Source organism: Linepithema humile, chromosome 1 (assembly GCF_040581485.1).
Source record: "Linepithema humile isolate Giens D197 chromosome 1, Lhum_UNIL_v1.0, whole genome shotgun sequence".
Taxonomy (NCBI): Eukaryota; Metazoa; Arthropoda; class Insecta; order Hymenoptera; family Formicidae; genus Linepithema; species Linepithema humile.
In genome coordinates this window covers 15,680,319-15,694,531 of record NC_090128.1, presented here as the reverse complement: position 1 = coordinate 15,694,531, position 14,213 = coordinate 15,680,319, and the positions used below count along the sequence as shown (strand labels likewise).

The following is a 14,213-nucleotide window of genomic DNA, read 5'->3' as shown; positions in this document are numbered from 1 at the left end:
ATTTATATTTCTCAATATATTTATATGTATACCAAGTTATTGTTGTGTTATTATCATTATTATCCTCTCGCTATAATTATTAAATATGTTAACAATGGTCGCAGCATTTTTACGTAAAATAATTATATGTTTCGACGTGGGTTTTGTCCATTGGCGGATCGACGTCGATCTTTCGTTCAAGTCTCCCGTATGTACGTCTACATTCGTAAAATCTCACTTATAATATGCAAATTGTACTAAAAAGAACGGAGAAAGCGTTCCCAACGAAAATCGACCTTAGAACAAGCTTTTTAGGAATCCAGCGGGTCCCGCCTGTTTGCAGCATTTCGAAGACGTAACGTTTTCGTTTTGTTGAAAGGAAAGGTCGAAGAAAAGTATAAAAGTACATGTAAAAGCGAGCATGTATCAAGCGTATGTAAATATTGTGTATGCATCCGGAGGCAGCGTGAAAAATGACAGAAGACAAGTAGTTAGTGGGTTAATAGATAAAAAAAGAATATTAATTAATTTATGTCTTTCTTATTAATGTTGGATAAGAGTATAATGTATACTGACCTCTTGCTGTGCAGTTGTAGCTTGTTTCAACTTAGCTTGTGCGGTTTTGAGTGCACTGCGATAGAAAAATTAAGGGCATTAAATAAATAATATCATCCTCAAGTTAAATTAAATAAATAATATCATACACAAATTTATTTTATATAAAGTATATAATTAAAAGGAAAAAAATTATATTAAAAAAAGAAATAATAAAATATAAAAAAACCTAGATTATAATATATAAATAAAAAATTTATAAATTTATTAAGGCAAATTTGTTGTATTTTACATTATTGTTTTGCTTTAAAATATAGTTTTTAATATTTTTACGTAATATGTTTTACATAATACACATTATGTCTTTTAATAACAAAAATTATAGAATTAAACATTATTGTATTAAAAAAACTATCGTTTTAGATTTATAACGTAAGATAATACTCACTCTTGAAGATCTCTGATCTGCTTCTCTTTGGAGTTTTGCTCTTCCTGGGTCATCTGCACGAGCTGTAATAGCCTCTCGGTTTCGGCGGAGCTCCTGCTCGATTCTTCCTTTGCTTTTTCCAGCTCTTTCTCGGCAACTTCGAGCGCCTTTTGCATTTCCGCTAATCTCTTGTCTGGCGCTCCGCCACTCTGTTTGCAATACAATTTTAATAAGCATAAAGAGAAACTGTACGATTTTGAACATCTATTTGCCTTCAAGAGACATACGTCTACTGTATATTAATAATTATTATTAATAAATTCTTATTACATGTAATTTAAAATGTAATTAAAAAGGAAACAAGTTAGATACCAAAAAATACTTCTTGACATTTAAAATTTTAAACATTTTTTTGTTGACCAAAAAAACAATTAAAGTTGAAGCTAGAATGCTTTCAGCTGAAGAACAGCAAGAATAATGTCTACCTTTTGTAGCTGCTGCTCCAGTTGGTCCATCCTTGCCTTTCTCTTCTTCAGATCCTGGTCGAGATTTTGGAGCGTCCTCTCCTTTTCTTCTGTCGTTCTAGCTTTCTGATCTACGGACTTCGCTCGCTCTTCTATCTGCCTTCTCTGCTCGTCCAATTGTCGTCTTTGATCCTCCAATTGTTTCCTCTCTTGACTGGTATCGGCGCCAACTTTCGCGGCTCCAGCTTGAAGTTTCTTGTTCGCCTCGTGCAAGTCCACCTGCGTTTAGGAAAAAAAATCGACTGTAGCGTACTCCTCACTCTTATCGCATGCAATGTCGCAATTTTTCTTTCTTTTTGAATTAGCGAAAAATCAACTGCGAGACAAAGAGAGAAAAAGAAGCTAATGTATGCCGATAATAAGAGCTTTGATAATGACCATTCCAAAATGCAAAATCGATGATCTATCTACTTGCACTTTGGTCCAGCGCGTCCCACATTCCCAAAGTGCAATTAGATCACAAGGCTACGCTAACTCTCGGTCTTTCCAAAATAAAAATAATCTCTCTCGCGATGCTTTATTTCTTCTAATCTGTATCTAGATTATTATAAACGTGCCAAGAAAATAGAATTTTCGGGAAACTCGAAAGTTGCGTTCTGCCGGTCAACTAGTCGACATGACAAACTCATGAATGCATAATAAGTGAATTGTAACAATAATAATAATAATAATAATAATAATAATAATAATAATAATAATAATAATAATAATAATAACAATGATAAAACAAATTAAACGCGACATCACACAAACACTCCTCCACATCTAATAATTACAATAAGTGTATATAATAGAGAGATATATATCGTGAGAAAAAACGTGGTGAATATAAAACAATATATATCTACGATGAAATATATATATATATATATATATATACATGAACGAGCACTCAATGTATGCATCAGAAAGAGGAGGATACCGTTTCTGAATTCTTTGACATAACTCGGTAAAAGTTAACACATTACACATGTGATTATTGGAAATATGTATAAAAAATTATGAATAAATCTTGATAATAAAACGGTATTTCCTCATCTCATCGATGCAATGCATGCTTTCAAACATAAACTTTTTCACGATTACTTCTTGCTGTCATATTTGACGCGCAGCATAAGCGCAGCTGTAACAATAATATAACTAAATATAGTGATAATAGTTAAAAAAGCGAGCACGCATATAATTAAAACTTTTAATTATTATTCATTTACCTTTTTTTCTACATATCTCTGTAATTTATTTTTTATTTTCTCGCGCTCGCTTTCTTTACTGTATAACAATAATCATAGTGCCAATAGGCAACCAAAAATACAACAACAACAACAACAATAATAATAATATTAACGCTGACAATAATAATAATAATAATAATAATAATAATAATAATAATAATAATAATAATAATGATGATGACGATAAGTAATAATAAAGACGATAAGTAACAATAATTATAACAATAAAAACTTTGAACATATTCGATAGCATCGAGCGACAAAAATGTGCGATTGAAAGTATCACCGTGAAGAAAGGATCTGAAGAAAGAGAAATTGTCGTTGGAGAGTAAGGGTTAATGGTCTTTTTGTAAAGAGACGTTGTGCTGTGCTGCGGTATCGTTGCGCACATAAATGTAAGGTGAAAGAGATATTGGCGTGTGAATAGTGCAGCAGTGTCCGGATACTTTTCGTACACACGCATTTTTACACACATTTATGTATATGGGGCATTCTTTCTCAACTTTACACCCATGCTGCCCATTTTCTATTTAATCTAAAAATTTTTGAAAAAATCTTAAAATTTACAGAAAAATGTAAGCTTTCCAATGGCGCGTGGCAAAATTATCAAATTCAATTGGATCATACTTAAAATTTCAGAAAACCGAAAAAAAATAATAAAAACGGTAATTATTTAAGTGTAGCGATTATTTATTCGACGTTTTTCTCTTCCAATTAATACTTTCAAGTACTCTGTTTATCTGTGCACTGTCACATGAGTCTAAACTAAAATGGCGGATCCAATATGGCCGCCAAAAATTTAAAAAATTTAAGAAATTAACTGATGGTATCAAGGGGTTTTTTGGGTTACTGTATACGAGTCTAAAGTTATCTTTCGAAAATACAAAATGGCGGATTTAATATAGCCACCAAAACATTTTAAAAATTTTTAGAAATTAACGAATTTTTATAATACTTGGTATCAGGGACTTTTTCGGGTTGCTAATAACGAATCTGAAGTCGCATTTTGAAAATTCAAAATAGCGGATCTAATATGGCAACCAAAAATTTGAAAAATTTTTAAAAGTAAGGAAGTTTTATAAAATTTGAACAGAGAGTTTTACGGCCAGCTAAATACAAACCTTAAGTCGGATTTCAAAAACTGAAAATGTCAGATCTAATATGAAGATCAAAAATATTGAAAATTTAGGAAATTGACAGATTTTTATAAAACTTGATACTAGAAATACCTCTGATTCTGATGTCGCCTGAGTTCTTACCCCCTACTTTTTGAAATCTTGATATGAAAAAGTCGAACTATTATCAGCATTGAAATATCTCTTAATCACCATTTCTTTGTTGATTGGGACGAAACAGCATGGGTGTAAAGTTGAGAAAGAATGCCCCATTAGTATACTGTCATATAATGACAAAGAGCACCAAAAGACAAAAAAATTTTTGAAAAAACGATTTGATGTAGCTCCACCAGTTCCAGAGATTCTGAGAAATCACTGTTTCGTCCCAATCAACAAAGAAATGGTGATTAAGAGATATTCCAATGCTGGTAACAGTTCGACTTTTTCATATCAAGATTTCAAAAAGTAGGGGGTAAGAACTCAGGCGACATCAGAATCAGAGGTATCTCTAGTATCAAGTTTTATAAAAATCTGTCAATTTCCTAAATTTTCAATATTTTTGGTCTTTATATTAGATCTGACATTTTTAGTTTTCGAAATCCGACTTAAGATTTGTATTTAGCTGGCCGTAAAACTCTCTGTTTAAATTTTATAAAACTCCCTTACTTTTAAAAATTTTTCAAATTCTTAGTTGCCATATTAGATCCGCTATTTTAAATTTTCAAAATGCGACTTCAGATTTGTTATTAGCAACCCGAAAAAGTCCCTGATACCAAGTATTATAAAAATTCGTTAATTTCTAAAAATTTTTAAAATGTTTTGGTGGCCATATTGGATCCGCCATTTTGTATTTTTAAAAGATAACTTTAGACTCGTATACAGCAACCCGAAAAACCCCTTGATACCAAGTTTTATAAAAATCAGTTAATTTCTTAAATTTTTTAAATTTTTGGCGGCTATATTGGATCCGCCATTTTAGTTTAGACTCATGTGACAGTGCACAAATAAACAGAGTACTCGAAAGTGTTAATTGGAAGAGAAAAACGTCGAATGAATAATCGCTACACTTAAATAATTACCGTTTTTATTATTTTTTTTCGGTTTTCTGAAATTTTAAGTATGATCTAATTGAATTTGATAATTTTGCCACGCGCCATTGGAAAGCTTACATTTTTCTGTAAATTTTAAGATTTTTTCAAAAATTTTTAGATCAAATAGAAAATGGGCAGCATGGGTGTAAAGTTGAGAAAGAATGCCCCATATATATAATATATATATATTTATTTATTTATTTATCTATATATATATATATATCTTTTTCCGACGGCATGTATGAAAGTCTACTGATTGAGAGTCAGTCTTCTCTGTACTGTGAAGAAGATAAGGAAGAAGAAGAAGAAGATACTGTTTCTTCTCTTTTTGACACAACGATTCATTTGATTGCGGAATAACTTTTTTCAAAAGAGTTTTTTTTACGGAGTGCGGGCATAGTGCGCAGGGTAGTGATGATAATAGTGGTGATGGTTCAGGTAATGATGGAGATAGTAATGGTGCTTATGGTGATGGTGGTGGTGTGAATGTGGATTGTTGTGAGTAGCGCGAGCGAGCGCGGCGTGACGTCGATTTCATCGCCGACCTTGCGGCCGCTAACCTGATTCTTCTCCAGTTCCTGGCACAGCATCTCGAGCTGCGCCTGGAACCGCTCACGTTCCACGGTCGCCTGCTTAATTTCCTCGTGCGCGCGTTCCAGCTCCTTTCTCAACCTGCCGACCTCCTGACCGTTCTGTTGCGAGGGCGGCTGCTGCTGCTGCTGTTGCAGCTGTTGTTGCTGTTGTTGTATGGTAACCTGCATCTGTTGAATCTGTTGTTGGTGTACGTGTAGTTGTCGCTCCGTCGTCTGTATGCGTTTTTGCAGGTCGCCAGCCTCGCGCTCGGCCGTGTCTGCCCGCTGGCGCTCCGTTTCGCAGAGCTTCCGCCACTGTTCGAGCTGGGCCACGTCGGGCTGCGTCGTTTCGACTCCGCGCGACGCGAGTTGTTTCTGCAGCTCCTGTACCCGTTTCTCCGATTGCTCGGCGCGTTGGCGTTCCTTCTGTTGCGCCTGCTGCAGATTTTGGACCTGCTGCTGGAGCCGCTGCACTTCGCGCATCTGTGCGTCGAGCGCCTCTTTGGCGACGCGATCGGGCGTCTGCGCGTGGGCTCGCTGTTGAAGACGGCGGGCCTCTTCGCGCTGACGCTCTAGCTCGGCCTCGTTCGCGCTCAGCTCTTGCTGGAAGTTGACCAGCATTTCTTGCGACTTCTCCAGCTGTATCACCAGCTGGTCGCGCTCTACTTGCAACTGCTTCGCATCCGCTTCCAATTTTTCCTTCATCTTCTCCGAGTGCTTTTCCCTGTTTTCCAGGATCGCTGCCATCTTGTCGCGCTCGCGCTGTGCCAGCTGCAGCTCGTACTGTAGCCGGGCATGTTCCTCGTTGCCGGCGATCTGCTGCTGCTGCTGTTGCTGCTGCTGTTGCTGTTGTATACGGCGCAATTCTTGGCGCAGCGCTTCGCGTTCATCTCTCAACAGCTGCACTTCCGCTGCGAGACGCTCGAACTCCTTCTTGCTAGCCTCGGCAGCTTCCTGATATTTGGCGGTCTGCAGGTGCGCCTTCTCGAGTTCCTTCGCGAGCCTACCGGCTTCCAACTCGACCTGATCGCGCGCCACAATCGCCTTGTCTAGACTGGCGCGTAGACGCTCGACCTCTATGCTTGCGCTCTCCGATCTCGTCTTACCCTCAGTCTGCATCAGTCGCTCCAATCGCACGATCTCAACGCGTAGCTTCTCGTTGTCCGCCTCGAGAGCATCTCCCCGCGCCTTCACCTTGTCATGCCGATCGCGAATCTTCTCGGCCTCGATCTTCGCGCGTTCGATCTCCGAACGGTTGCGTTCCTGCTGCGCCGTGGCCTTGCCGGTCTCCTCGCGCGCCCGCTCGAGTTGAAGCTGCGCCTCGTGCAGCTTCGCCTCGAGCTCGGCGTGGTTGGACTGCGTTCTCTTGAGCTCGGCCTCGCGGCCTTCCAGCCGTTCGCGCAGTATGTCCACCTCCTGTTGTAGCCTACTACCCTCGCTTTGCCACTTCTCCTGCTCGTACTGGTATTTACCTCGCACGCCCTCCGCACGCTCCAAATCGGCGCGCAGCCTCGAGGCGTCCTGCTCGGCCTTCCGCGCACGCTCGAGCTCCGCCAGGGTCTTTTCCAGACGGTCGCGTAGCCGCTCCACCTCCAGTTTCGCCCACTCGTGTTCCTCCTTCTGTCGCTCCTGGCTCTCCTGGTACTTGCCGAAGCGGGTCGCGTACCTCTCGACCTCCTCGCGCGAGCTCTCCGCCTCGGTGCGCAGCCGTTCCGCTTCCGCCTGCGCCTTCCTCACCTCCACCTGCTGACGGTCGTGCTTTTCGTACATCTTCTCGATCTCCAGCTGCATACGCGCGAGCTCTTCCTGTGTCTTCTCCGTCGCCGCCTGCGCCTTATTAAGCTGCGAGTGCGCACGCTCCAATTCGAAGCTGATGCGCTCGTTGTCGGCGACCAGCTTTTCGCGCTCGTTCTGCAGGCGCCGCAGCTCGATCTGCGATTTCTCGTAACGCTCACGCACCATCTCCAGATCGACGCTCAGCCGGTCGATGTTTTCCTTCGATTTCTCCTCGTGTTCCTTCGTACGACCGAGCTGCAGCGCTGCGCGATCGTACATCTCTTGCACCCGTGCCAGTTCCTCTTGAGCCTTGCGCGATTCCTCGCGCGATTTCGCCGCCAGCATTTGCTGTTTCTCCGTCTCGAGTTCGAGCCGATCCTTGTCGGCCTCCATTACGTCGATGCGGTTCTGCAGACGGTATACCTCGCTTTGTGCCCTGTGACAGTCGTCGTAAAATATTTAGTCTAGAAATATCCTCTGCCTTTTCTGCTACAATCTACTCGATATTCCATAATTACAGAAATTTAATCAAGAATGCATAAAAATTATTTGAAATATCTTAGTCTTCGTATAATAATATCAAATCAATTGCTACATCTGTGTGTTAAAAGTGATATATATATATATAATATATATAGACATACTCGAACTAATTGAGTCGTTTTAATGTAAAATGTTTAGTCTATTACCTATCGTATTTCTCTAGCATCTTCTCGAATTCCTTGGTAGTATTCTCCCGATCTTCGTGAGCTTTGTTCATGGAATACTGAACCTTATCCAATTTCTCTTTGAGGATTTGGATTTCAGTCAAGGCGTCGTCTCGCTCGAGCTGCCCATCCCAATTCCAGAAACCACATAGAAAAAAAAACACAATTATTTTCCTATTCTTTTTTGCAAAATAATATCTGCATCGTTCAATAAAGTAAAGCATATTTTATTATGTTAAGATTATTAGATATAATTGTCTATAAATATAAAAGTTAAAAGATTTGAAAAGATAGTAAAATTATTATTCTGCAAGAAATCAAATTTTCTCACCGTCAATTTCTGATGAGTGTTGTGCGCCTTCTCCCATCTATCCTTCACCAGATCGAGTTCTGACAGCATGTTCTCCTTTTCGCGTTGCATCTTGCCTAGCTGATTCTGCTGCAGTTCTATCCTTTCGTGCATTTTCTCCATTTCTTCCTGGAAGCTGTCTCGTTCTTTCTGTAGTCGTTGCATTATGACCTGGCGAACAATCATAACGCGAGTCAAATTATTATTAATAACTGATTTAAATCTCGGCAGGTTAATTATACTCACTTGAGCCTTTTCATATTTGTCTTGTAATCGATCGACCTCGAGTTGAATCGTTTCACGCTCCTTTTGCATCCTCGTTGACTGTCCTAGCGCCTTGTCGAGCTGGCTTTGCAGGTTCTCGAAATCGTAGTTCTGTTTCTCTCTCTCCATTTGCATCTACAATAATTATTATAATGTGTTGGCATTATTTAAATAAATAAAAATAATATGCTTATAAATTAATACAACTTGGATGCTAATAAGGGATTAAAATTAATTATCTATTTTATGATACATTTATATATCTATATATTAAATAATTTAGATTATAAAACATATGCACTTCAAGATGACAAAATTTTATAATAATCATTTAATTATGTGAATATAATATACTATCTTTTTTTTTTTTTAACTACTTACTCTACGAACTTCCGTCTGCGTCTTATCGAGCTTCTCTTGCAGCTTGTCAACTTCGCTCTGCGTTTTATCCAACATATTCTGTAATTTATCTTGCTGAAGTTGCGCCTTGCCGAGAGTAGCCTGCGTGCGTTCGAGTTCCTCCTGCGACTTTTCAAGTTCACCGATCGCCTTGTCTCTTTCTGAGTGAAGCCGAGCCACGGAGGCTTGGGCTCGATCGTACTCTTCCCGCAGGCTTTCCTGCTCGCCTTGAGCATTCTCCAGCCTGGCTTTAAGCCTGTACACTTCGCCCTGACTCTTTTCCACCTTAAACAAAGAGGAGCAAAATTTTGTTGATACTTCCCGCTTTAGGAATCTGACCGGCTCAAGTAGCTCCAGCAAGTAGCTTTTATGCAAATCTGAGCGCTTTTCAGATTTAATCAAGTATATAGCATTCGTTGTTCCAGTTATTGAATTTTCAAGCTTTGGTATCGTTAATATTTTAACATATTTAACATATTTGAATTCAAAAATTAAAAAAAATTTACATGTTGAGAGCGATTAAAATTGCAAGAATAGAAATTACATTTTTGTACAAAAAGAAAGGTTTTGCGCATACTTTTAACATTTCTTCAAAGTACTTTTTTTACGGTGTATACGTTTTTTAGAGGGTAAACTCTATAATTATGGAGAAATTATTTGTAATACAAGATCGAACATTAACGTAATTTTTCGTGTTAGAAAGATTTGCATTATTCATTTGCAGTCCTTTATTCCCTCGTTGTTAACTCGTTTCTTCACGCGCAAAAATTATGCGGCAAACTCAGCGACAAGCTGAGCAAATGCGAACTTGAGCACACTATTTAACCGTGTTTCTCCATAAGCGATATGGTAATGCGCGTGAGCAATTTTCCAGTCACTTAGGCGACGGGATCGTTACTCCGCTGCCGGTGCAGACGCGGTGCAGGACGAAGGCGTGATTGGAAATTGGATCCTATTGCACCGGCATGGATGGTGGTGGCACAGCGACGAAGAAAACCAAGGGCGATATAAAGAAGAAGGACGAGGGAAGGAACTTTTAGCTAGACGATGAGAATCGATTAAAATCGATTGTTCGCGAGGATACGCGACCGATACGGATCCGATCTGATGGAAAGTGCTCGTCAAAATGAAACTGCTGCAGTCGTGGTCCGAAATGGACCTTCAGTCGTCCATTAATAGACCACTGAGTAACGATGTATAGGTCGTGTGCTCCAGTAAAGTAGTTCAGATTACTTCTGCGCTGATCAATCGATACTACTGTAATTGGTATATAAATAGCAATCCTGCGAGAAAGATGTCAAAGAAAACGATATTTTAAGCAGCTGTGAGATTGCGATGCTCCGAAAGAGAACGTTTCCTTCGCGATTTAGGACAAAAGATATTTTAATAGCTTTTTAAATAAAAATTCGTATTAAAATGCAGCGTATTAATCTCTTTTGATGTGAATCAATAATGCTAAAATATAATAAATTGTAGCCACGGTCTTTAAAAATATGAAACATTTTTAACAAATTGTGGCAAGTCAGATTTTATGCGTCAAAAAAAAAAAAAAAAAAAATTCCGATACTTATTTCAATCTTTTAATGAATTTATCACAGAAATAATGCAAATTTTCAGTATTTTTTAAAAATTAGTATCAAAACTTGAATATTGTGTCATAAATATTTTTTTATCTCAATAAGACACTCACACAATAAAGCAATTATTATTAGAATAAAAAATAATTACTTTTTCTTGGAGAGACGCGGCTTCGGCACGCGCCCTCTCGTTATCCGCTTGTGTAACTCTCAGCTCTGCTTGAGCTCTTCTAAGGTCGGCGGCCGTTTTGTCGGCTCGTTCCTGAACGCGTTCCATTTCTTGGGACGAGTTCAGTGTGCTCCTGCCATATCCCTGCGATCGTTCCATGTCGTGTCGCAGCCTCTCATTCTCCAGTTCCAATCTAGCTAGTCGCTGCTTTGCCGCCTCCCAATCCGCGCCGCTGCGTCCAACCTCGGACGCGGCCTTGTCCAACTCGGCTTTGCTTTTACCAAGCTCAGATTGCGAGCTTTCCAGCTTTGCCTCCAACCGATCCTTCTCCGCCTGCGCTCGCTCCAAACGCGCGCCCAACTTCTCCACCTGACGGCAAATTATGGGATAATCATTTAAATATCACTTTTTTAATTAATCTTTTATATAATATTATTTTTTCAAGATTGCATAATTATTGTAATATAAATTAAATACACAATATATGTGTAATAGATATAAAATTGATTCTATCATTGCCATTTGTGTTGATTAGATAGGCTTCTTATTATTTATTTATTACGTGTCTCATTATCTCAATTTTGTCTATTTTTAGGAGAAACTTGGCTAATAAAAAGAATCAACAATTCACTTTACATTAATGACACATGTACAAAATTAAAGGAGAAAATCGTTTAGGCTTGGGGGGCTCACCTCGGACTCCAAAGTATGTAACTTCATTTTGTACTCGGCGATTTCCCTCTCGTGTAACTCCCTTTCCTCCTGCTTCTCTTGCTCGGCTCGGTCCCTCTGCTCACGTAATTGTGCCATTTGCTTCTCTTTATCTCCGATCGCTTCCTCGAGACTACTAAGTGCACCCTCGCTGCTGCAATGATGCGCCTGCATCGCTGTCAGCCGGGCCCTGGCCATGTCGACCTGATTATCCTTCTCCTTTAACAGGTCCTCCAAATTCTCGATCTGAAGCCAACAGCAGACTCGTAAGATCAAAAGATGATGAGTGCTGTTTTATTTGTCAGTCGTTTTGTTAATACAAATGGAAATGCTAATTTCGCCTTCGTAAGAATGACCTTTTGTTATTCGGTAATTTAGAGGATTTAATTTAATCTAAAGCTTATAACTATGGTAAGGTCAAATTTTAATATTATGGAAAATTTTACTTCACGTTAAATGTCAGGTTTATATTGATACAGTTTATTTAATTATAACACATTCCATATAAAGAAAGAGAAAAAAGGAGTGGAAAGGTAAATTATTGCATCAAAACTGCTTTACATTTAGGGAATTAAATTTGTGTCACGCGAATTGTGAATTAGCTGTGTTTAGTAATGAGTTATTATATCGCTGATGAGGTCTCATATTATCCATTAAATAAAAAGTTAATTAACATAAAGTCACGTGATTACCTACCTGCCAATGCACCTTCATTCTTCTTTTACTCACATAATCATACTTGGACATCATTGTCACGACAGGCACGCTAATGTAAAAATAAATACGGTTCTCGTGTCAAAGCAAATAATAAATTCTATAAATAGCATACGTAGATAATAACACAGGTAACGATCAAACCAATTAAAATATATATATATATATATATATATATATATAAATTACAGCATAAATTATATACATTAAAATATAATAACATAATTAAGTGTAGCATAATGTATTATAACTTATTTGATAAATAGTAAAAAGAATTAAAACAAGACGACTTGGAATATTTTATACAATAATAAAAAAATTAATACATATTTTTTCTTATAAATTAATATAAACGTAATAAAGGTAAAATAAAATAATTGCAAATAACAACAATAATAATTTTCGTATTCGCATAGGAATACAAGCGCACTCACCAATCAGAAACAGGACGAGTTTATTTTATTATTCTTCTACTGATCTTACCTCTCGTTATCGTTCATGAGAGGAAAGGCTCTACACACAGATATCGAGTAATAATCATAGTGCGGTAACAAAAAGTGAAAATATAATTTTGCAAACAATACAATTTATTGTCCACAAAACGCAACATAAAGGAAGGTGCAAAAATTGACAAGAACAAGGTAAGGATACGGTCGTGCGGGCGCAAAGGCAGTCGTGACGCAACGCAACGTCTTTACAAGTGTGTTTGCATTTGCACCCGCGACTATTCTACATCGACTAGCAAACGCAAAAACATTGCAAGAAAACGTCATACAAGTGCGCGCGCGCGCACACACCGCATTTGCCGTCCCAATCGACGGCCGAACCTTCGACACTCATGCGCATTCTCTCTTTTTCTCCGACGTTGCGACACCGCGTTTAGGATACATCAGCATGTCGAGTGTATGGTGCGCTCTCGCTCTTTTTCCAGCCGCTCCCGACAATTAATGCTCGGTACTTTGTGTGAATACATGGTGCGCGCTCCTAATTCAAGGATCTCGCGTCTGTCTCGTCAAACGTGAGGAAGAAAGGAGGACCTTTGTCACCTTCACGAAGCTGATGAAGCGGTAATCAAAGGCAAAAACTCTGTCAAAGCAAATTCAAAATTACTGCCGTAGGCAGGAAGCTCTCAGACAATTTTATTACAGAAAATTATAGAAAAGTATCGATTTTTTGTTCTTAAAATGACATGACTCTGATATACACCATTTTCCTTCATCCTTCTTTTTCACGCAAAATATTTCTTTTTATCTTATAGAAATTATTTTCAGCATTATTAGATAGAGTTGTAAATTCTAATTAAATCGGCACCTGCGCAACATAAGAAGTGTCGTAAAACATTCTTTTCGCGACGAACAGAATACGATTTCCTCGCCTTAGGAGTTCGGTCATCGCGCGTAATCCATACCGATACCAAGTTACGTTTCATAGTGTCGTCACATACGTCATCCCTCGTGGGATCAGCTCCCGGAATTTCCTCAAAGAGCCGACTGCAATTCATGAGACGATTGATTGAATTCGTGCTCGTACTCATGCGCATTCCGTTCTTCTACTATGTGGGCAATTGCGTGGGATGTGCTTTCGTTAATTCAACCCTCTTTCATTCCAAGTTATTTTTATACTCGTTAAAATAGACCTCGTTCTATTCGTAAAAAACTAGTTAATTGTTATTAGTCATTTATTAGTTATTTATGTATTATTTACTCATCCAATTGTCTACTACTCAACTTTTATTTTTAAAATGCATGAGCTTTAAATAGAGATGCATTAATTTTTTAATTTGCTTGTTATTTTACTTTTTATTTTTAACATCCGTGATCATTGAGACAAATGGGGTTATTAATGTGCCGTGATACGCGTCACATTTATGCTACACATATCATGTATAAATTTGCTGTTTAGCAGTTGCTCTCTAATGGATAAATATTTTTAATGCTGATAAAAATAATATGAACTAGTCTATTATTTCATTTTTTATTGTTTTTAGCGCGCTAACTTTAATTTACATGTAAAAATAAGATAATAAACAAAGTAAGATAATAAAAATATTAC

General features: G+C 38.3%; 1 protein-coding gene across 3 annotated transcripts in view; it reads right to left on the bottom strand.

Moving 5' to 3' along the window:
- Position 1: 1 nt before the first annotated feature.
- Positions 2-14,213, bottom strand: part of brp (bruchpilot) — a 73,003-nt gene continuing 58,791 nt past the window's right edge. For all 3 annotated transcript variants that reach the window (XM_067347434.1, XM_067347435.1, XM_012370208.2), the window contains 11 exons: positions 11,430-11,693; positions 10,719-11,105; positions 8,973-9,275; positions 8,574-8,726; positions 8,310-8,498; positions 7,961-8,100; positions 5,484-7,707; positions 1,447-1,704; positions 983-1,170; positions 556-610; positions 2-312 (listed from right to left, as the gene is read on the bottom strand). In XM_067347434.1, the coding sequence (XP_067203535.1) occupies positions 277-312; positions 556-610; positions 983-1,170; positions 1,447-1,704; positions 5,484-7,707; positions 7,961-8,100; positions 8,310-8,498; positions 8,574-8,726; positions 8,973-9,275; positions 10,719-11,105; positions 11,430-11,693 (4,197 nt within the window). In that variant the 3' untranslated portion in view covers positions 2-276. The remainder of the gene's footprint in view (positions 313-555; positions 611-982; positions 1,171-1,446; positions 1,705-5,483; positions 7,708-7,960; positions 8,101-8,309; positions 8,499-8,573; positions 8,727-8,972; positions 9,276-10,718; positions 11,106-11,429; positions 11,694-14,213) is intronic.